Source organism: Schistocerca gregaria, chromosome 9 (genome assembly GCF_023897955.1).
Source record: "Schistocerca gregaria isolate iqSchGreg1 chromosome 9, iqSchGreg1.2, whole genome shotgun sequence".
Classification (NCBI taxonomy): Eukaryota; Metazoa; Arthropoda; class Insecta; order Orthoptera; family Acrididae; genus Schistocerca; species Schistocerca gregaria.
This window is the reverse complement of record NC_064928.1, coordinates 237,585,862-237,610,774: the sequence shown is the minus strand read 5'-3', so window position 1 is coordinate 237,610,774 and position 24,913 is coordinate 237,585,862. Positions and strand designations below refer to the sequence as shown.

The following is a 24,913-nucleotide window of genomic DNA, read 5'->3' as shown; positions in this document are numbered from 1 at the left end:
GTTCTTTTGCTAATTGCCAACATAAACAAAACACTTGAAACTTGTAGAAAATTGATAGTAATTAAGTAAAGTCAAACTGCTGAGAAATAACTAGAGACAGTACCTTATGGTCTGTGGCCATTGGCTTCTACAGACTAGTTAGTGACAACACACACTGCTTCTCCCTCAGTGCAACAGAAATTTAAGTCCAGTTATGTCGCAAATGTTAGTAATTAACCATTTCCAAAGTTTAAAGATTTGTACATCAACTGTAACTAGAGTTATTTGTCACTCTGCATGTGTGTAAAATATTAAGAAAAGAGTTGTTTGCACTGTTGCTACTTGTTTAACTGTTTAATGTGTCACAACATTTTGGAATCTGAATGGGAGTATTCAGAGTGTTGTGGCAGTACACAGAACTTGTGACAAAAAACTGCCTGCCACTCACAACAGTGGAAGAAAATCTAAATTTGGTTGTAGAGACCATGTAGTAGAGAATTACCAACAAGCAGTTAAGCATCTGTCCGAACCTTAACAAAAGAGGGCATGTAGGATGTACAGAATATAAACTATTATTCACTGGTAACAAGTGATATGATCAGATGTGTGTACTTAAACACTGTTCCCAACCACAAAATGTGTCTTATGTATGGAGATAACCAGAGGAAGTTTACAATCCAAACTGATCTCTTCCAACTGTGAAATCGTGGTGGTTTTAGTTGATAATAATGTGGTTTTCAGTCAGTCGTAAGGCTAAGTGATGTGTGAAACCCTTTTAAGTGACAGTGTTCATTCATTGGTGGTGTCGGAACACATTTTCTGTGTGCCTTGTATATTTGCACTGTGTGTGCCATGTGAAAGTAAGCTCATTCCCTGAAATACAGAAGCAATATACAAAACTGGAGGGATGTGACTATAATTTTGTACTTCAAACGTCAGTTACCTCTAAAATGTTCCTTGGTAAATTTACTAAGAGGAAACAAGAAGCTGTATGATCGTGACAATGAAAATGGAGGAACTCCACCTTAAAAACTGAAATAGCAAAACGTAGTCATGCCTGTGTAACAGATGTGAATGGTGTGCTAAGGAGTGAGATGATATTTGCACAACATATACTTTAGATGTAGACTTTGTGCATTTTCAGTGAGATATAACTAGCATTTGGTATTTTTTAAATGATGAAAATGAAGTGAAACATTCTGTTTTCTTTCTCCCCCAGCCGAAGATGACCGTACTGACAGTAACAGGTGTCTTCCGGGACATTGCTAAGCAGAAAAGTTCTCATAGACATTTCTCACGCACTTTTGTCCTCCAGAGACGAGAAAATGATGAATATCAAATTACTAATGATATCCTGTATATCTCAAATGCAGCTACACGTGAGGCAGAAGTAAGTAAATCACACAAAATCATTTTTTTAAAGTGTAATATATGTATCCTTATAGAAGTGTTGTCACTTTTATTATTCCAATCATAGGACACACATGTATGAAGAGAGATAGTGTGAAATCTGGAGTTTGTAAGTGAGGTGGATATCTTAAGACTGTGGAAAGTTTGAAAAATAAATGTGTAAATCACTTAGCAAACAATTTGCAACCCACTCACCTCTTCTTAACACTGCAATGTCACAAAAATGTGTCCAGGCTCACACTTTTTAGGCCTGTGTGTGTGATCCCACTATGAGCCTAACAGCACCATAGTCTTTGAGGAACTGTAAATCGACAGATCCAGATCAGCTTCCTGTCCTACTATTACTATAATAAATTTTGGTTTTACATAAACCTCTCTCTTTATGTGCAGTATGTGGTTAATAATACTACTGCACTTAGAGAACTACCAAAATCCAGCAGCTGTAATTGAAACACTCAACTCTAACAGGGTCCCTTCAACATACCCAACAATATAAAAAAAAGAAAAAGCATTCATAAAGCTCTGAGTATCTCACAATCTCCCTTCAACATCCCAGCAATATAAAAAAAGAAAAAGTATTCGAACAGCTCTAAGGAAAGAATGTTTGAAAGCTAAACGAAAATTGGATGTTGTAGTTTTCAGAAATTCCCACTTTAGAAAACCAGATAAAGAATGCAGCACTTCCTCCAGCTAATTATTAGCTCCTTTGTCGTACATGAAACGGCAACCACATAATAACACCAACTGCTGTCATGCTAAAGTGTTGAAGGCTGTCTAATCGGACTCATAGCCATCAGTAGTACTCTAGGTCAGTGTTCCATCAGACCTGCTATCCTGCCTCCTATTTCATGATTCCTGGGCAACTCTCCAAATTTGGTAGACTTTCAGTACTGTGGTTGCAGAACTATTGGCTTGTTTCTTCCTCAAATTCATTCTACTGGTCCAGCCCCTCTAAGGCTCATAAATTACTCTCTAGTTTCTGGCTCTGCTGATGTGTCAGCCAGAATAATAAAATGTTGTGCTATCTAGAGTTACCTTTGCAATCTGTCGGTGAGTTAAGGAGTGTGTCCTGAAAACTGTAAAATTCAGTCACTACGCCAATATACCATATGTATTACAGACCGATTTCACTCCTTCCCTTGTTCTCAAAAAGCTTTGAGAAAATAGCTCACAGTAGAATAGTGAACCATATTTCTGAATATAATCTATTAATGACAACTCAGTTTGGCTTCTATTAATATTTCTGTATTGTGCGCTCACACAAGGATAACTGAACAACAAAAATACCCTGTTGGCATTTTCTGTGAGGTTACTGAGCTCTATGACAGGGTGGATTAGGTTGTTGTTGTTGTTGTTGTTGTTGTCTTCAGTCCTGAGACTGGTTTGATGCAGCTCTCCATACTACTCTATCCTGTGCAAGCTTCTTCATCTCCCAGTACCTACTGCAACCTACATCCTTCTGAATCTGCTTAGTGTATTCATCTCTTGGTCTCCCTCTACGATTTTTACCCTCCATGCTGCCCTCCAATGCTAAATTTGTGTTCCCTTGATGCCTCAAAACATGTCCTACCAACCAATCCCTTCTTCTAGTCAAGTTGTGCCACAAACTTCTCTTCTCCCCAATCTTATTCAATACCTCCTCATTAGTTACGTGATCTACCCATCTAATCTTCAACATTCTTCTGTAGCACCACATTTCGAAAGCTTCTATTCTCTTCTTGTCCAAACTAGTTATCGTCCATGTTTCACTTCCATACATGGCTACACTCCAAACAAATACTTTCAGTAACGACTTCCTGATACATAAATCTATATTCGATGTTAACAAATTTCTCTTCTTCAGAAACACTTTCCTTGCCATTGCCAGTCTACATTTTATATCCTCTCTACTTCGACCATCATCAGTTATTTTACTTCCTAAATAGCGGAACTCCTTTACTACTTTAAGTGTCTCATTTCCTAATCTAATTCCCTCAGCATCACCTGATTTAATTTGACTACATTCCATTATCCTCGTTTTGCTTTTGTTGATGTTCATCTTGTATCCTCCTTTCAAGACACTGTCCATTCCGTTCAACTGCTCTTCCAAGTCCTTTGCTGTCTCTGACAGAATTACAATGTCATCGGCGAACCTCAAAGTTTTTACTTCTTCTCCATGAATTTTAATACCTACTCCAAATTTTTCTTTTGTTTCCTTTACTGCTTGCTCAATATACAGATTGAATAACACCGGGGAGAGGCTACAACCCTGTCTCACTCCTTTCCCAACCACTGCTTCCCTTTCATGCCCCTCGAATCTGATAACTGCCATCTGGTTTCTGTACAAATTGTAAATAGCCTTTCACTCCCTGTACTTTACCCCTGCCACCTTCAGAATTTGAAAGAGAGTATTCCAGTCAACATTGTCAAAAGCTTTCTCTAAGTCTACAATTGTAAATTATAAAATTCTTTAAGGGAAACTAAAATTATATGGGATTAAAGATCTTCCCCTCACCTGAATTTAGTGATATTGTAATGACAGGAAACAAATAGGTGCATCTGCAGCTGATACGAGGGAATAAAAGTAAATTGAGATGTTCTTGGCCTGCCCCTTTTCTTTGTCTACGTAAATGTTTTACTAGGTACATGGAATGACTCTTCCAATACTGTAATGTTTGCTGTAGACATCTGAGATAATAGTGGAGTGAGCTTTTAACTGGTTCTTGGCCAACACCTTAACCCTTAATGTTGCGAAAACTCATATTAATCCATTCCTGGCAAATAAAAATCACTTTGAGGTACCAGAAATAGATATCAGTGGCACAAATATTCCAGATGAGCTTCATGTGTGAAGTTCCTCGATATGTAGGTGCATAATGAATTGGTACAAGCAGGCAGATAAGTTAATCAAAAAGCTTAGTTCTGCCTGTTTTGCGTTCATAAACTGGAACTGTCATAGTGTTTTGACCTGCAGGCAATATTCCTAGCATACGTGACACATTTGCACTCATTTCTCCCCTGCGGCATAACCTTCTGAGACATTGCAAAGTGCAAGAAATGTGCAGTAAGAATATTGTGTAAAGTTGATCGTTCCCTAATGGTTAATAAAAAGACCAAATTTAGGATGAATGCTGCTTCATTAGCCACTCTTCCTACAATATATCTGAATACTTGGACTCACATTTCCGAAAGCAAAATTTTTGGTTTACTCACATTTTTGAAATGATCTCTTAGTTTCATCATACGATTATTTAATGGGTGTAATTTTTTTTAGTTTAGCTAAGCATTTCAACACCACAAATATATGTGTCCTTCCCCCCTGGCCCGTAGAAATGTTAATGTACTATGTTCTGTATGTATTACTGTCTCATATCCCTCTAGTAGTTATTTAAATTTCTTGAATATGCACGCTACTGACAATGTTTCCTTTTCCATAACACTGTGACTTTGTTCTTGTTGTGTGGCATTCTACTGGCAAAAAAAAAAAAATAATAATAATCTATTGGTTTTTGCCCCAATGTGTGATCAGTTACATATTTGGAATATGTGAGAGCCCAACTCCTCATCTGCTTCATTTATTTTTGAAAATTCTTCGTGACAGTGTATATCCCATCTCCACATTGTGTTCTGTTTTAATAACCGTATCAAACTTGGCACTGAATTGGTGATGAATTTTTGTAGAATCGTAACATATACCTAAAAAGATGTGAATTGTTTTTTATTAGTAGGTTCTGGGCACTTCATTTTAACATCTAATCTGTGTAGATCTGCCTCAATACCAATAGTATTGACACCAATAATTTCACCTCTTTTCTACTAAATTGCGATTTTGACAATTTAATGGTAGCACCTAGGAACCTAATCTCTCAAAAAAATTCATCCAGTGTTAGCAAGTGTTCTTCCCATGTTGTGGATCTTATAACTATGTCATCAACATTTAGCAACACTTTACTTCTTAACTCGTTTCCCAATTCTTTATCCAAAGCTCTTATAAAAGTGAGACTAGGCAAAATGGTAGCACTTCAAATTGGTACGATCTTCCTTCATACAGAAATGCCTTATGCTTTTGCAAATCTTCGTGGAGGGCAATCTGTCAATACCCTAATATCAGATCCACTGTGCTGATGTATTTTACTCCTTCAAACTTTGCAAGCAGTTTCTCTGTTATGGAGAGTCTATCTCTCTGGCTCTGTTTTTCTGTCTACAGTTCATCCCTCCAACACTATACATACATACATTACCATCTGGTTTTTCAACAGTGACTAATTGATCATTATAACAGCTAGACATTTCTGTAATGTTCTTTCAGTTTCTTTTTGTACTAACAACTTTTTCAACACTGGTATGGTTTAGAGTCTGACATAAAATGGATTGTGTTTTTTAATCTTCAATCTATGAACAAAGTCTTTAATAACATCTGCGCATGTTAAAATGCATAATAAAGAAATCATATCTTCCTTTTCCTCAATGCTTAGATTCTTTGATTTGTTGGTGTTATCAATCATGTCTGCCTCATTCAAGTGTACCACATCTGAGCCATAACTGGTGTCTGTAATTTTGTTTTAATGTAGTTTCTGTCAATAAAGCGAGTTTTAATCTGCGTGTGTTTCTCTTTGTGAAATGAATGACAGGCAAGTCATCCCCTGTTAGAAATTTTAACAATAAGTTGATGTCATACAAAACGTCTGTGCCTAAAATCATAGCTATATTTAAACCTTTTAGTGCAAACATTACTTGTTGAAATGTGCATGTGTTTAATGCAAATTCGATAAACAATTGTGCATTCACCAGTTTGCTTGTCATATCTGTTATTCCAGTTATCTGTAGTCCTGTGACTGTTAGCTGAAGGAATGCATTTAACAAATTATTTTGCTTTAAGAAATAGTGATTACTACTGATATGTCACTACCAGAGCCTAAAATGACTTCCACAATTGTGTTATCTACAGTGCATATGAATTTTGATTTCATACATTCTTTTGTTCGTGTATTTCCTTCGCCTAGTAAGACATCTTTTACACTCTGCCCATAATTGTACCTAATTAAGCTAGGACAAATTTGTTGTGGCTCATTTTCTAGTGCACAAGCCTCTCCTCAGAAGCGTATTAGTTTTCCCTCTCTCTCATACTTGTATTGTCAAATGTGTTATTGTGATAATTTCTGCTGTTCCTGTTTCTGTATCTATTCCTTGAATGGTTACAGTCACACCCGTTGTGTTCCCTGTTTCCTCCATTCGTAGCACTCTCCCTGGTGGGGCGAGATCCTGTGTTAACATTACTTTGTTCGTTATTTTGATATTGCTGCCTGGGTGCCATCTTTCTGATTGCCTTTTCACTGTGTCCACTTGTTCTAGATATTCCAATAAGTTGTTCTCTTTTCTCCAGTCCTTTGCTAGCAATTTGTCCCGATTCTTGCTTTGTTAAGGTGCCAGTCCACAAAATATCTGTACCCGTTCCATGAACAACTGTTGTATCGTATCAGTGGTAGAAGCTCTACTCTCAATTTCTTTTGTGCCCCGTCACTCCAGTACTTAGACTTAAATGCTGTTTCGAAATCATTGTAAGTTGTGAATTATTCTGCCCCACTGTTCAGTATCACCCATCAAATGATTTATTAAAAATCATACTTTATTAAAATCTGACCAGGAATCAGCAACATGCTTGTAAATGACTTTAGAATTGAAACAGGGTGAATATCACACAAAGGTGAAAACTTGGTGAATTTATGATTTAATCCTTTGCTTAGTGTTGCGGTAAAGTCATCACAGGTATTAGTTATGTCCTGTTTTTTAATAAGTCTGCTACCTCTAGTCTTAGTTCTTTCTTCGTCTCCTCAAGAATCGAAGAGTTACGTTGTGTCACTGCATTTGTGTTTGAACTTAAAAATATAACAACTGCTTTTTCATACATACATATATACATTTTTGGTGTAAACTTCTGGTTGTTGATGTACGTTGACAAGGTGGCTGGTGCAGAAGACTTTTTCTGCCATTGACTACTTTGAGCACATCTTCAGCTCTCTTGGAACGGCATGGAGACCAGGCGGAATACCTTACACAAATAATAAAATGCACACTAATTAAAACTTCGTATTCTAAACAATTATTCTGGATAACAAAAATGCATATAATTTACTAGTGAAGCTTGTTCATTTATATTCAAAATTAGTACAAGATTTCACTTCCACTTAATGAAATTATTCATTTCCAAACTGTGCGTACAAAATATCTGGAAAATCTTACACCCTCACAAATCCTGAAGATAGACATTGGTGACTGTCGATTTGCTTCCGATGAAGAGGTGCGCATTTGGGTACAACAATGATTCTGTAGGCTTCCACAAACATTTCAAACATTTTTACCCAATGGCATTCACCATTTCATCTTGCAGTAGGATAAAAGTATTAACAGTTATAGTAATTACTTTTCAAACAATTAACAGTGTAATTACTTGTTTAGGTCTTGTTTTCATTTGACTGCCCCTTACACATATATAAAGAAGAGGTAATTAGCAGTTTGAGTAGATTAGCACAAGTTGTTATTACATTTCATAGAAGTGACCAGCAGTAGCTGTTCCTACCTGTTCATGTATATCTTGACTTGTTCCATAACACTGAATGTCCTCCTTCATGATGGGATTAACAGAACACACTGTGTGATGAACAAAATGAATTACTGTTATTTCCTAAAAGAATTGTTGACTTATTTCCTGTTGGATCATAGGGCAGCAGTAAAGACCTTCCATCTGGTTGTGTTGGCAACCAAACATTTCACTTCACTCCATGTTTTACCAGCTTTCAGGGCTTCTTCTTCCACCATTCTTTTCTATATCTTTTCGGGCAGCCACGTCTATGTGTTCCTTGTGGGTTCCAATCCAGTGCTGCCGTTTCAACAGCTTGTTATTTGCATATCGCGTGACCAATCCCCCTCCATTTACTCTCCTTTATTTGTTCACGGAGTGGTTTATTTGTTCATGGATTGGTCGCTGGTTTGTCATCTCCAACAATTCGTCATTTGATATAACATCTGGCCACCTCATATTTATAATTTGCCGAAGACACCGGTTTATGAAGACTTGCAGCTGCTTTACAATCATGTTTGTTACCTTCCATGTTTTGCAACTATACAGGAGGACTGACTTTGTGTTGCTATTGAACAAGCACAGCTTGGTTAATCTCGAAATGTTCTTATGATGCCAGACAGGGTACAGTTGTACAGAGGCTCCATTTGCCTTCCTTATCCGACTCTTTACATCCTCCTTGCCTCCTACATCTTTACAGATGGAACTTCATAGATATACAAAGGAGTCTACCTGTTCCAATTCCTTTCCATACACTGTTTGCTTCTCTTGTTTTTTATTTTGCATTCTCATTTCCTTAGTTTTCTGGACATTTATTTTAAGTCTTGCAATTTCTGCTTCCTCTTCCATCATTCCTGGTTTTCTTCCATGTCACACAATCTTTGCGAGAGCAGACATATCATCAGCAAAGTCAAGGTCTTGCATTCCCCACCGAATACCCCTTCCCCTACAATCAACAACTCTTTTTCTTACGCTGTCCAGTACCAGCAAGAACAAGGTAGGTGACAGAATACATCCCTGCCTCACCCCAGCATTTGTTTGGATAGAGTCAGTAAGCTTCCCATTGTGTGGCACCCTACATTCATATCCATCATAAGTGGCTGTAATATTACTTACTATCATATTCTTCCAGGGTATGCCACATAGCTCTCATATTAAGTGTGTCAAATGCCTTTTCAAAATCAGTAAATGTAAGGTAGTGTGTGTTCTGCCATTCTGCACTCCGCTCAAGTATTATACGCAGTGTGTTGATGAGATCGACACAGTTTCTGTGCTCTCTAAACCCAGCTAGCTCGATTCTCAGTCATGCCTCGACTGAGTCCTTCATATGATTTAGCATCAATCTACAGAGTACTTTACTTGGTACAGATAGGAGAGCGATGCCTCGCCAGTTATTGCAGTTGGTTCTATCCCCTTTCTTTGGCATCTTAATAATCAGACCTTCTTTCCAATCCTTTGGCATTTTCTCTTCTGACCATATCTTCTCAAACAATGGATGCAGTAGATTTACGGTGGTGTCAATGTCTGCTTTTAGCACCTCAGGTGCAATATTGCCCATTCCTGGAGCCTTCCCGTTCTTTATCTGTTTGAAAGCTATTTTAATTTCAGTCTTAGTTGGTGTGTTTACATTGATTCTGTGAGTGGCATCTGGAAAATTCCATTGCCTCTCCCCCTCTACAGGTTGCTCTCTGTTTAAGACTTCAGAATAATGTTCTCTCCATCTTCTAAGTTGGTCTTCTTCTGTCGACTCTCCTTGCTTTTCACAGGTCTGTTCTTGTTGAAACTTTTTTTGGAAAACATTCTAGGGATGCGGTACAGCTCGTTTGCATCAGCCCTTGCTGTGTCTATCTCTGCTCTCCGAGCTTGCTCATCCATCCACTTTCTCTTATCATTCCTCACACTCCTCTTTATTTTATAGTAAGTAGCTGCATACTCAGCTTGCATTCGAGTTTTCTGCTGTCTTGTTTTAGTCATATTTAATTTTGCCTTAATCTCCTTCCTACAGCTGGTCAAATTCTGTGTACACTCAGACATCCAATCTTTCTTCTAATGGTTTTTAAAGCCAATGACCTGTTTGCACACATTGCAATAGATGTCCTTAATCTGAGTTCATGTATCATCAACACTGTTTTCATGATTTTCCTATGCTTCTCGGAGTGCCTCGTAGCGGTTCCTTAGTTCAATACAGAAAGCTTGTTTTGATGTTATTCTACATTTTCCCACATCATATTTTTTGTTCCGTTGTTCGAACTTTCTATTTGTAGCCAAGATTTTTAGTCTAAAATTTGCAGCAATAAGGTTATTCCACACGTTCATCAGCAACCTTCTAAATTTTTTGCTTAGCGGTATGTGATCATTTTGGTTTTCCGTTCTGTGATCAGGGGATACCCATGTAACCTTATGGCAATTATTGTGTGGGAATAATCTACCTCCAATCACCAGTTCGTGACTGGCACAGAAATTTGAAAACATATCCCTATTTTCATTCATCTCTCAGATACCATGGACTCCTTTTACATGCTCTAGCCCTTCATTGTTCTTTCCAACTTTTGCATTTAGGTCTCCCATAATAATCAGTATGTCTCTCTTACTGTTACTTACAATGGCGTCACTTAAGGAGAGGTAAAGATATTTTTTCTGCTCAGTATCTGAGGTTTCTGTAGGAGCATAGCATTGGATGTCTGTGACATTTTGAATGTTTGTCTTAAAACGTGCTGTCAATGGTCTTTCTGAAACCGGTTTCCATTCCATAAGGCTCTTTTTTGCTCCATTGGTTCCATTTCTGTGCTCTGCATCCTTTCCGGCAGGTCCAGAGTATAAAAAGGTGTATCCATCTTGTGTTTGGATTTCTCCAAAATCTAGGCATCTCACCTCACTAAGTCCGAGACTGTCCAGTCTGTAAGTTTTCATCTACTTTGTAACCTGTTTCAGTCTGCTGGCTTCTCTCAGTATTCTAATATTGCAGAAACCTATTTTCGTTTTCTTTTTTGTGGCAAAGGTCATCATATTTGAGTCCGTCCGACTGTTCTTTTCTGCTGTTTCTTTAATCATTTGTTTTTGGGAATGCTGGCGATTGGCCCACAGCTCCCTAGTCTGGTGGTGGGGCTGCCACCTAAGAGCCTCCAGTCTTGCCCGATTTTCTATTAAGGGTTTACTCCCCTAGGTCAGCTGGCTTCCCTACACCTGAGAATCCCCCCTTCCCTTTATTATGTTTTGAGATGGCAGGAAAAGGACAGGCTTGGGATAGGTGAAAAGGACCTATGGGCTGTTGTGGGACACACTTCGTCTGGCTCCTTCCCCTCTGCCAATCCGGCATGGCTGACCCTTCTGGTAGCTAAGCTACCGTTGGTATAGCTCTCAGGATCCAGAGCACGCAAACCTCCTCGCCCGCACGGACAGTGCTGCTGTAAGGCAGTGTCCCCTGAGGAGGCCTAAAAGAGTGACTGGTATCCAAATGTTACAAAATTAATGATTGGAAAAGCTTCCCCAACATTGCAGGAAAGTACCTTGATACTGGTACAGTGAAAGCATCCAGAGTGACAGTGGAATATCCTTCAAAAATCCTAGTTGCATTTGCTTCCATCCTAACAACTATTGTGGTCTTCCACCTTTTACTTCACATATATAAAATTACTTACCAGAACAAAATCTACACTGAAATAATTGCTCTGACTGCCATCTCTGGAGGTTTTAAAATGATATCTTATAAATGGAAGAGTGGCAATGTCTCATTTGGTCCAGAAAGATTGTGATAAAAAATGACAAAAAAGAGAATCCACTTGAAGCAGAATGTCAACGAAAGGATTATTAAGAGGAGTCAAAATTGGCTCACCTTCCACTTTGTTGCATAATATTTGTTATATTCTTTGGTTTACTGAACCCATTGCAGTCAAATGCTGGCACCAGTCCATTTAAGAGGTTTGCATACCAGTATTAACTGTGGACTCACTGGAAGTTACCTAAAGAGGAGGGGGAGGGGTGGACTGAAAAATTATTATTTTGACACACACAGTTTAAATAACGCAGCAATGCCCTATTTTATCATCTGCATCTTCCCACACTAACATTCTTCGAAGTAATTCAAATCTGAGTTGTTTAGCTGGATCATCAATCAGCATAGTTGGGAACCTTCTGTTTCTAACAGTATCTGTTCCCATCATCAGAGTCATTAGGGCATAAAGCTATGAACAACAGCTTTTGGTATTTGAGAGTGATTTTTGGATGTAAAAACTGGTGGGTTGTTATGTCAGCAGTTTCATAATGGTCCTTGCCCTCTTCACATTATTCTTAGGTGTCTGGCAATGTTTCATTTCGTCCAGAAAGAGGATATACAAGAAGATATACAGAAGGAGGAGAAGATTATATACAGAAGAAGGATATACAAGACCTAGTGCCAAATGCCAGAATGTAGGTGCAGCTTTACGATTAATCACTTCACTTTGTTGAGATGTGTGTCAGTCATCAGGACAAGTGCACTACCCATTGTGATAGGAGTGCTATAGCCCCCTACACTAAGGATGAGTTTCTGAGTGATTTAGTGGTACTGCTGAATGTGGTTATTGGAAGTTACGTTAATAGTTCAGGGTGCACAAGAAATATTTTTTGGAAACTTCATATCAGTATTTCATATTTTTTTTCCAATATTTCCAAGAAATAAATTTGAATGAGCTAAACATTTTGCATTTATCACACTGTTAACTCATTCCTAATTTGGAATGAGTGTTGTTTATTTACCTCTGTTAATCCATTCCACTCTGTTGAAGATTCTCTTTCATGGTGAGATATTTGTAATGTGATGTATGACTAAATAAATGGCTAATTATGTTATCACAGTATATGTACTTTGTTTACAGGAGGCATTCAAGTATGTAAGACCACCTAAAAAAATAAAGAAAAAGCGACCAATGCCTAATTTGTCAGAGTGTGAGAAGGAGTCCATGACCGGAATGGTTCAGCAACTGACTAGTATGTCAGCTCTATGGTCACGAAAGTATGTACCATTAATTTTGTTGATTTACTTCATATTATGTATAACTCATTGACAGTGGAGGAAATACCACAAGTACAGTATTTGCTGCCTCCGTTGACGAAGTTGTTGATAGGCACTTCTATAGTGGTGGCGGCAGTGTTTTGGATAAGGCCTGTTCAAATTGATGTATGGAAGGAAACAGATGGTATTTAACCAGAAAGGGGAAAGTTCTCCAACACTGGTACTTGCAGCAATGTCCTGATTTCAATCTCAACCCCTCCCCCTCGTGGGTTTGTGCATGGCACACACGGGCCCCTGTTATTGCAGCCAATTCTTCTTTTCCTGGCTGCATTTCCTTCACCTTGCACTCCCTCCCTATCCTTGCTCCTTCCCCACTGCCCCCCCCCCCCCTCCTTGCCCCTCCCAGTGTTCCGATTTATATCCACTTGGTTTCCTGTATTGCTTGCTATTTTCTTCCCTGTGTCTGCTCTTTCATCCTTTTTGGCATTTAGATCCCCTCTTGAGGTTTGACCTCCACTTCAGAATTTCCTGTTTTTAATGTGAGCCATTTGGGGAAGAACTCCCTTCCTAACATCGACAGTGTGGATTCCTCTCCCTCCTTCCTTCCCCTCTCCCTTCCCTGCTGTAGCCCCCTTCCACCCTGCCAGGCCACCAGCATGTGTAACTAATTCGTGTGGTGGGTCTGTTATGTACCCATATGGCTGAGCCCCATGACAACACAGGAATCACACTACTGATACCTGAGCTTTTGCCTCCCCATGTATGCCAAGGAGTGGTGGCTTGTCTTCTTGGAACATCAGAACTCACGGCAATGGCCCCCGTGCCAGGTGGCCCTCGCAGTGGCTGGGTGGCACCCGTGGGGAAGAATCATTGATTGCTGTTTCTATGAGCCAACAACCTTCCCTTACATAGCTACACCATGGGAGGAGGGCCAGGCTTGCTGTCTTCAGATGAAACACTTTCCCCATTACCTCGTCTGTACCAGGACAGATGGGGATACATTCACTGCCACAAAGCCATTGTTTTGTGGAAAATATCAAGGACAAGTTTGGTGTAGTCCCTTAGCAAGATGTGGTCGGTCTCCCTGTTGATCAAAGCTTCTTCAGCCAGCCAATCCACAGCTCTTTGTGTCTGTGATCGTCTTGGCAGTGTCCCAGTGTCTGTTAATCCTCACCAATCTCTGAATATGATCCAGGGAGTGATTTTTCATAGCGATCTCATCCTGCAAACTGAGGAGGAATTCTGGGCTAATGTGGAGCGGCGTGACATTCATTATATTAGGATCGCAAAGACAACTGCATCGATGCTAGTGCCTTCATTCTGGCTGTCAAGGGAAATACCCTCCCAGAGAAGGTCAAGGTTATTTGCTAAGAGGAGTGAGCTGTACGTCCCTCCATCTATGCAGTGCTTTCGGTGCTTACGTTTTGGGCATATGTCTTCCTGCTGTACAACGGACCCTGTGTGTGGTGTACAATGGACCCTCTGTGTGGTGACTGTGGACACCAACTCCATGAGGGAAGCCCTTGTGTTCTGCCACTCCCCTCCCTCTCTGAATAGCCCAGCTTATAGTAGAAAAAAGAAGATCCAAGAATAAAAGTCCCTGGATTACCTGTCTTATGCTGAGGCTCACTAAAAGTATGATAGTCTCCATCTAGTGTCACTACCTTCAACTTTTGCCTCTGTTACTTCATTTCCTCCTCCTACCTCTTCCTTATCCCAGTCCTGTCCCCCTCCCCCTCCCCTGCAGTTCCCCCGACCTCCCACCTGGGAGCTGCCCCCTCCGCCTGAGGAAGTATTCCCTCCCAGGCTGGAAGACTCCTACCACTACTCGGCCATGAGATACTTCATCTGTGCGCCTCAAGGTCGCCTGCTCTTTTTCAGTTCCAGATCTTGCAGATGCCTGTACTCCTATGCCCTGCCCTCCTCTACCTCTGAAAGAGGAGGAGAAGAAAAAGAAACATAAATCTTTATTGTTTTATGTATCCTATATTTAATTTTCTGTCACACAAAACAGCAAGTTATGAACTAATAGACAATAAAGAGTGCAAATTTCCTGAAGAGTTCTTGTTCCCCTGGTTACAAATAATCCCATCCAGTATTAACTGTGAAGATTTTCCTCTGTCGTAAATATAGTTTGATGGCATTCGTTACAAAATATAAAAGTTTGAATTCCACAGAGCGAAGTACAGTGATATGTGATAGAAGAATGCTGTTTGAAGAGGCATGAGAGTGCACTTTTTTACAGTTAAGACCAAATAACATGTCTTACATTTCCTCGAACATATGTTTCATGTATCAGACTGTTCAGAAAGATATACGCTACAAAATGAACATGTTTTGAAAAAATTTTGGCATCTCAAATGCTTTGGGAGGGTTCGTAAATGTCGTAGATCCGGGGCAGATGCGCAGAGCTGTAGTGAGGAGATGGGTAGTCTCCAAGTGACCCTTATTTACATTTAGTGATTCTTCTTCATTTACTGCTTTCACGTCAAGTGAAAACAAAATGGATCTCTGTAGCTGGGAGCTATCAGTTCGATTAAAATACATTCGCATAATTATGGAGGGCTAAAATGTTATTAGTTTCAGGCCTTATTTTATTCTCACCTTTCTGATAGTCAAGCATTAGTCACCTTGCAGAACAATGAAGCTATTTTTGTTGGTTTGCTAAAGAAATTTGGCTTTTATTAATCTTTTCCTCTGAAGCAGTTAATTTATTTGAAACAAATTGTTTAATTCCATGCTGTTGACTAGTTTCAGCTGTTTAGTGCATTTTAAATGCACGTTTGGCATTATGCCACAATAAAGAACTAAACATGAGATGATACATTACTGGTACTCCAAGAAAATTCACATTATGAAAACCACACTGAAAGCTTAATATCAGTTCGAGGCCTACTTCATTGGGAATCTGGACACACAAAGATGCACTATAAGCCAAATTATGCATTTTAGTATGGTTCACAAAATTCCGATGCTCTTGGAGTATCCTCTGATGTCTTATTTCTTTTATGACATAATGTCAGATCTGTTAATGTTTTACACATACAAACATACGGGCTCCCAATGTCGTCATAGCTGCGCAAGTGCAATGATGCCTGTCATCTGCTATTCTCTGACAACTGCGGAAATTAACCTATTTCTAGCAGGTCGTGGGAAAATATTGCGAATTGTGGTTTGAAAAGCATTAAAGCCTAGTTTACACGACGACATTGGGTTCCGCCACTCATTGTGTTGAATGAGTTGCATGAAAATGGTTTCATATATGTGTTAAATGAGTTGCGTGAAAATGGTTTCATATATGACTGTAGACATGGTGACACCAATATACACGTCAGTTTCATCATTTTGTGGGTTCCTGAGTCGTGTCTCAAATGAAAGTTTTGGCAGCTGCACGCCACACGAGTTGTGATGGAATTAAAGCCATTCCTATTCTTGTTCATGGAACTGTCAAAAAGGCGGTGTAGCACTTCAAGCTGCAATAGGTGTTGCTTGTGCTGCATTAGTAGTTTGGTTCACTGGGAGCTGCTATACTGTGTTTAGCAGAGAGGATATTTGCTGGCTGCAAAACTGAAACATCTGCCTTAGCTGCGTTGCATCTACTGCTGGCAGACTCCTGAGCAGGGTTAAAATAGCTGGGGTGGACATGTTGGAAGAGACAAGTGCAATAAACAGACAAGGCAAGCAAGAAAAATAAGTACAAAAGCTAAGAAAATTTTGGCGTCGGCCACATGAAAACACTGATTAGCAAAAATATAACAGACTGTTAAAGCAAGTAAACAACCCTGTAAATAAAAGTCGAGACAATTAAGGTGCCAGCAAAACACAAAAGCAAAATTCCTTAGCCGTGAGATGTGGCCCTTTTTTTTTTTTAAATCGCCATCCTCAATTTTTTTGTATCTTGCAAACTTGTCCAATATAGGGTGCCTAGGAAGCTGTTTTCTCTTATTGCTAGACAGCAGTTCAAGCATATCATATTAATGGAGTTTATTACAGTAAGTTAAATTGACAATACTTAACTCTGCATTTTCACAAATGGGTGTCGCAAGCAAATGGTGGCATGCAAACAATCAACGTCCTTCGGTATATACAATTTCATTGCAAGCAAAACAGTACTGTTCATAAATCACTGCAGAAGCGTTTGTATCATGGCTCATCATCCACTGCCCTCTCTGCTCTTCAAAAACTTAGTATTTGGAGTCTGCCATCCGATTGACCTTTTCCCGCCGTCACCACCTTATTGCCGCCTTTTTTTGACCCAACAAAAGCCTGTGATACTGTTTGACGATGTCACATTCTCACTACTTTGCATGATTTTTATACAGAACTTTTTGTCACTCCACATCATCAGCGTTTCAGTTGATCTTCACACAGTTCTCCCATTTCAGAGATAATGGGCTCCCACAGGGATCTGTACTGAGTGTCCCACTCTTTGTAGTGGCCATTAATGGTTTTGCAGCAGCAGTTGGGTCCTCAGTATCACCCTTCTCATATGCTGATGACTTTTTATTTCCTTTTGCTCATCTACTGTTGGTATGGCTCAATGTCAACTGCAGGGAGCCATACAAAAAGCGCAGTCGTGAGCCCTTACCCCCAGCTTTCAGTTTTCAGCCCCCAAGACTTGCATCGTGCACTTCTGTCACCGTCGCACTGTCGACCCACATCCAGAAATTTACCTCAGTATGCAACTACTTAACACTGTGGGGACATATCACTATTTGGGATTGGTTTTTGACACACACTTAACTTGTCATCCCCATCTTCATCAGCTTAAGCAAAAGAGCTGGCGACATCTTAACACTCTTCAAAGCTTAAATCGCACCGACTGAGGTGCAGATGGCCCTGCACTGTTACAGCTGTACAAAGCCTGTGTAGAGTCCCACTTTGGCTTTGGGTGTTTGGTGCAGCATTGCCCTCAGCAGTGCATATGCTGTACCCTATACACCACTGTGGAGTTCGACTTGTGACAGCTTTCTGAACGAGCCCAGTAAACAGCATACTTGTGGAAGCTGGGGTTCCTCTATTGTGGATGAGGCAACAATGACTCCTTGCACGTTATACCACACACATTCACAGCCTATCTCAACATCCAATTTACTGTCTCCTTTTCACTGACACGACGATTCATCTCGCACACTGGTGGCCCAGAACGGGGATTGGAACTACAGTGTGCATCCAGTCCCTTCTCACTGAACTCGAGTCTTTCCCTCTTCCACCTTTTCTCCGGGTCCACTCACACTCACTTCCATTGTCCATGCTTCGGCCACAGCTTCATCTGGACCTATCACAAGGGCCAAAAGACTCAGTTCCTTCTGAGGCTCTCCGCTGCCAATTTTTCCGTTTTCTCAGCTTTTGATAGAGAGGACTTGAAGGTACAGGCTGTTTTCAAGACATTGGTCCTACTTCACAAGACTATATATTCTGCATGAATGGAGACAGAGACTTGAAGGAAATTTCAACTTACGCATCAAAACTAAAAGTTTACCTCAGCCCCAGTTCTAAGTTGCCATTTCGTGATGATGTGGTTGGGGGCTGCCCACTCTTGATTGCTCATTCGTCCCATTACACAATAGCAAAAGACGTTTTGCATTCTTCATTTCAACACGTGCAGTTCTGTTACTGCTTTGTAAGAGGCATACAAATCTTGCGTTGCGTCATTGACCTCCCAGGTCTCCTTGCAGTGAACTGTGACACCATGTTACAACAGTGCTGAATTCAGTAGTTCTAGACATGCTTGGAAAAGTATGAGACGAGGTTGGTTAAAATACAGATATTGGCCGTGCATTTGTTGGTGAAAGGTAAATAAAAACTTAACCCCAAATGTAATTGTGGAAAATTGTCTGGTGTTGTAAGTCCATGGATGTGAAAAATATGTCATTGTAAAATTAGATGATTCTTTTGAAAGTAAAAACTTTATAGTCCCAAGTGTCAGTTGAAAATTATCCCTAGTTTCTGTATTCATTCATATAGAAATTATAGTCTTGTGAAATTGGTCAAAATTTACCGTTTGGAGAATTGAACAAAACTGAAATAAACTTAGGGGATAGGGTGGCCTGTAGTATTTTGTGATAAACTAATTAAGTTTGGAAGACCATCTGAGCAGTCCTTTCAGATTGTTTGCTGATGATTCTGTCATTTGCCTCTAGTAAAGACATCATAAAATCAAAACAAATTCCAAAATGATTTAGACAAGATATTTACATCATGCAATAAGTGATAATTGACTCTAAACAATAAAAAGAGTAAGCTCTTCCACACAAAAACTTAAAAAAAATCCATTTAACAATAAAGCTCACAAATTTGAAGGTTGAATCAAACAATGGAAAAATCGAGGATGGAATAATTACAATATTACGAAAAGGATATATTGCTGCCCACCATACAGCAGAGATATGGTCTGGACACAGCAGCCACACACAATGGTCATTGTGTGTGTGTGTGTGTGTGTGTGTGTGTGTGCGTGTGCGTGTGCGTGTGGGTGTGGGCGGGCATGTGTTGTCTAATTCGGAAGAAAATGTTTTGGCCAAAACCTTACTTGTCAAACCTTACCTGTTTCACTGTCTATTTGTTGTGCCTATCTGCGACTCATCATCTCTGCTGTATGGTGAGCAGTAATCTATCTTTTACATAATATTGTCAAATTTAAAGATCATTGTTTCATGTAAATACCTAGGCGTTACAATTATGAACACATTACAATGCAACTGTCATATAGAAAGTGACTGATTTTTGTTGACAAAATACCTACTAAAGGGATTGCCTACAGTATGCTTGTCCATCCTCTTCCAGACTATTGCCTCATTGTATGCAGTCCTTTCCAGATAGAGTTGATGAGTAACGTTGGAAATGTTTGAAGAAGGGCAGCCGATTTTATATTATTGCAAAACAGAAAGAGAGAGAGAGAGAGAGAGAGAGAGAGAGAGAGAGAGAGAGAGAGAGAGAGAGAGAGAGAGTCATGAATACTATAAGCGAGTTGAGGTGGCATCATTGAAACAGACATTTTTCACTTTTGTGACATTTTCCACAAAATTTCAATAATTAACTTTCTCCTCTAAACACATTGTTGACTTCCACCTAAATACGGAGAATAGACCATTGTAACAAAAGAAGAGAGATTAGAGCTCACACGAAAAGATTTTTGTGTTCAGCAATGGAATAGTTGAGAAATTGTGTGAAATTTGTTTCGTGAACACTCTACGTAAGTGTGCATTCCAGAGTAGTTTTATAGATGTTGTATCCAGATAAGGTTTCCATAACTAAGTGTAAGGTGTGTCTGAAAGAGAAAGTTTGCTATCTGTGGGTTACACTTTTGACATGTGACAATGAGGCATTGACTCTGAATACAAACACTGTGAGTTGTTCAGAGAACAGAATTGGATCTATGGTGGGGGTGTCATGTGGCAAAATGACCAAATAAGGTTTACAGAATGAGATTTTCACTCTGCAGCGGAGTGTGTGCTGATATGAAACTTGCTGGCAGAAGTGGGGCTGTGAGGACGGGGAGTGAGTCGTGTTTGGGTAGCTCAGTTGGTAGAGTCTCGGCCCGGCACACAGTTTTAATCTGCCAGGAAGTTTATGACCAAATAAGGTTGTTTAATTGTAAGAGATGAGAATAAGGTTTTTCTTATAATTTTGAATTTGGTCAATAGTAGCAGTTCCTGAGAGCCTACTGTAGTGCTACGGTAAGGAGAAAAGTTTTGTCTTAGCATGAGGACTGTGTTGTTATAAATAAAATCCATCTTTATTTCACTGTTGTGGAATTGTTTTCTTTATACACCTTTGTAGATTAACAGTGATTTGTGTCTCTCACGCAAATGGCTAATTTCGAATACTGTGCCATTATAAAACTCCATTGCTTTTGATTTGGGCAGTAATGTTGCTACATCTGTCATGTGAGTCTTTCAAGAGGAGGACAGCCAATTTGAATTCAGGTGCTCATATCTTAACATTTGCGAATGAAGCAACAGTTTTCTTAGAAACTTTCACCAAGCCCAGATGGTTTTCTGCTGGTGATAAAGATGGTCACAATTATGGTTTCAGAGAAAAAGAGTGTCGAAAATGAATAAAATAACTGATGTCATAGTGATATTGGGAACAAAGAGTACATTCAGCAGAACTAACTGTGAGAAAGTGCCATGTGCATTGAAAGAGGGAGGAAGCGAAGAATCTTTTGACAAGATTTTGCACCCACCCAAGGGAGATATTGTTGATGATCATCTGGGGTTAGCTTTGCGTGACTTACATTTTGTGATGGTAAACATTATGGCAGTCATAGATGGATATATTGCATACTTTCCAGAACAACATCTTAGGGGTGTAATCCAGTCACTGGACTGAAGTACTGCGTTGAAAAATTGATGCGTTTTTAATCAAGAAACACATTTCCCCTGCAAGCTGAGAACTTTAACCCTTTGCCCCCATGTGACAGAGTGACTAAGAAGCAGAACCATGTTTCATTTCAAAAGTGTGGCAACTACAAGAAAAATTTTCATTTCTCTGGGTACGTGTTTGAGGATGACTGGCAAAAGGAAGTTCTGTTTGTGTAAGCTTTAGATTCAGAGTTGTTTGCTTCATTTTGCTGGTCGCCATTATTTCGTATTGAAATAGCTGCAACTTCTCAAAGTTTTATTTTGATTCAACTTGTATTCTTGAGTGACTTAAGGTTTTCTTCATGCTGTTTGGATTTCCATGTCATCAGAAACTAATGCTACTTGTTTTCTCAGGTGCCTGGAGGATACTGACTGGGATATGAAGGAAGCCCTCCAGATTTTTCTGGAACTTCATGAGATGAGCAAAATTCCAAAATCTGCATTTATCACCTCAAAATAGTAATGAAGAAAACTTGTTCAGCTCTCAGAAGAGACTGCATCTCAGTGCTGTGTATGTTGTGTTAACTGTACCTTGAAACAATTGCCTGTAAATAAATATTGTTGTAATTTTGATTGTGTATTGGTGTTTCAAAGTGTGCAGAAGTTTGACAGAAAATTGTGCTGAGTGGGTGTTGAATGTGGCTACACTCTTTAGAACAGAACCATTCCAGTGGGGATTATACAGTATGCTATTTGTATGTTAATACTTTTCAGTAATTGCAGAATGAGGAAGGAAAGGTGTCAACGTTGTCTGTAATGGTGAATTTTCAGGCTACAGCTATTTGGAAAGACATGTTTTAGCAGTTCCTCTGTCTACGTTCTATGTTGATTGTGCGTTAATGTGACATACTTAATTTACGAATATTCATGTAACATACTCCAATGCTTTCATGTTAAGTTCTTCATAGGAATGTATGTGGAAGAAAAGTAAAAAAATGATTTACTAATTAACTCATTTTTGTGCTGTTGTTTGCTGGCATCTGTGTGTAAGTGTATTATTTGTTTTTCACTTCTTACATAACTTGTCCAGTATTTCTTTGCAAAAATTATTCATTAAGGGAGCAGGAAGGATTTTATCAATAAATAGCACTTACACTGATGGCAAAACATTACTACCAACAACAAGACTGTGAATGCCATCTGACAGTGTTGCGGGCGTGTGAAATGGTATGTAAAGTATATAAGCAGAGTAGAGAGGAATCATTGTAGCAACAATATGGGCTGCAAATGGGGTAATCCACTGACATAAGTGAATGGTTAACTGCTGTGACCATGGACCCGAGAATGAACATCTTGAAACTGGTCAGCTGTTCAAGTGTTCAGTGGAAAGTTGTTAGAAGGCGGAGGCCACTCGTGGGTCTTGAATGCCCGTGCCTCATCTCAAAATGCGGTGTTTGGAGGCTTGCGTGCTCTGTAAAGTAAGACAGGCAGTGATTTGTGGCAGGTCGGATGACAGAGTGGAATGGTGGTGCAGCCAAGTGTTTGACAGCTCACCATTCAACACACATTATCAAATATGGGGCTCCACAGCAGACAGATGCTATGTGTCCCTGTGCTGATTCGATGACACCTACAGTTACGATTGCAGTGAACACGGGATCTTTCAGAGTGGACTGTGGATCAATGGAAATGTGCGGCCCAGTTGGGCAAACCGTGTTCTTTGTTACATCGAGTCTGCGTGTACGATTACTCCGTCCTCCAAGCGAATTGCTCCTCTAAATTATCACTGCTCCACAGACACAGACTGGTCAGGACAGTGTCGTAATGGGTCGGGAGTCTAATGGCAGCTGCAAGGTGGCAAGAACTGTCTTTGTGTTCGTCAGAAGACATTAGACTCCCACACGGGGTACCCTGGATTTGTATGCTAGGGAGGGAGACAAATGCCTTTAGGGACTCTGCAGAAAGAGTCAGTGAACATAATTTTTTATTATTCTGTTAACTTGAACAGTCATTCGTGCCCGTCCTAGCCCCAGGCACAGCCTTTCATCGTCCCGTGACATTCTGGCATTGGCGGGACAGGCACGGCGAATTGCCCCGTGGCGTACATGCACAGATGGGAGGCAGATCTGCACTCGACACAGCTTACCAGCAGGGCAGTAGCTGAGAGACGCCTTCTGGTGTGGTGGCCTGGTGCTCAGTGTGTGACAGATGGCATTGTGTGCCAGAGTCAAACCCTATACAGTTGGCCAGAGGGCAGTATCTGTCGCACACCAGTGGCACGGACTCAGGTGGCCCTCCGTTCGTGCTTCAGACAGTGAGGCAGCAGCAGGACGATCGACGGGTGGTCTTGTAGAGATGGCAGCACAGTGTCGGCCCGGGCATTCGGGCACTGAGCTTAGGTTCTGTGCTTGTTGACGGTAGTGGAGACTACATTGCAGGGACGGTATTCATTTGCGTTAAGTGTTGGCGTGTGTCGACACGGCACAGCTGTTTGATGATGTCGGGATGGCCCCAGGGGGATATAAATACTGCTGTCCGGAGCTGATTGTGCTGCGAAGTAGTTCTGCTGCATTCCTCCATTGGCCTGGAGTCTGTTAAGCTGTGGTCAGTGCCCTAGTGCACTGTCATTGCCTCACAATAGGTGGTCAGCACAGAAGCGGCTCAGCTCGAGTCGACACAGGTTGCAGACTGGCATTAGGCACTGATTGTTGTGCTAGATGGCACTGGGCTGTCACTTTGGCCTCTGTTGTTACATTATTATGGTAAGGGGGTTATTCACCTGGACTTTTGTAGGGCATGTTTTTATAATCAAAAGCATCATGCTGGTGTTGGACTGTAACTTCATTGCATACCACTTTCATTCTACAAGGTTGGTGGCATCTTCCAGCAGGACAGTTGTCTCTGTGACAAGGTCATAATCGTGCTACAGCAGTTTGAGGAGCACAATAGTGAACTCACGTCAGTGTCTCGACACTGACTGACAAACCTGTTGGAAACTGTCGGTTCCCAGCCCTGTGCTCACAAACCACCAGCCTGTACTTTACGGAAATTGTGGTGGCTGTGCATAGACATCTGGCGCTGTACCCCTACTGAGGACTTGACAAACTCAGGCTATGTAAAATCACTGTTGTGTTGCATTCCAGAGGTGGACGGACACACTATTGAGCAAGTGGTCAGAATGTTTTGGATCACCAGTGTGTATTGCTATAAAATATATTTTGTATTTATGTTCAGTAGGGCCTCTAACATAGTATAAGTCAGCAAGTGATGTATTTATAAGGAGTGTCCAGACTCGCTGATGTGTCAATTTTTGTTTCGTCCATTTCATTACAGAGCTGTTTTGGCTACATTACCATTATTGAGTGATGTATATATTATGTAGATGGACTGACAGACATATGACATCTTTAGCAAATGTATTTTAACTGTCATTCTACACTGCAGATCCAAAGAAACCGGTACATCTGCCTAATATCGTGTAGGGCCCCCACTAATACGCAGAATTGCCTCTACGTGACGTGGCATGGACTAGACTAATGTCTGCTGAAGTACTGCTGGAGGGAACTGACACCATGAATCCTGCAGAGTACGAGGGGGTGGAGATCTCTTCTGAACAGCATGTTGCAAGAGATCCCAGATATGCTCAATAATATTCATGTGTGGGCAGTTTGG

At 40.3% G+C, this 24,913-nt stretch overlaps 1 protein-coding gene across 1 annotated transcript in view; it reads left to right on the top strand.

Moving 5' to 3' along the window:
• Nucleotides 1-21,874, top strand: part of LOC126291657 (nuclear RNA export factor 1-like) — a 143,115-nt gene extending 121,241 nt beyond the window's left edge. Inside the window, exons 13-15 of the mRNA XM_049985230.1 lie at nt 1,199-1,369; nt 12,799-12,935; nt 21,656-21,874. Coding sequence (XP_049841187.1) covers nt 1,199-1,369; nt 12,799-12,935; nt 21,656-21,761 — 414 coding nt within the window. The 3' untranslated portion in view covers nt 21,762-21,874. The remainder of the gene's footprint in view (nt 1-1,198; nt 1,370-12,798; nt 12,936-21,655) is intronic.
• The last annotated feature ends 3,039 nt before the right edge of the window (nt 21,875-24,913 follow it).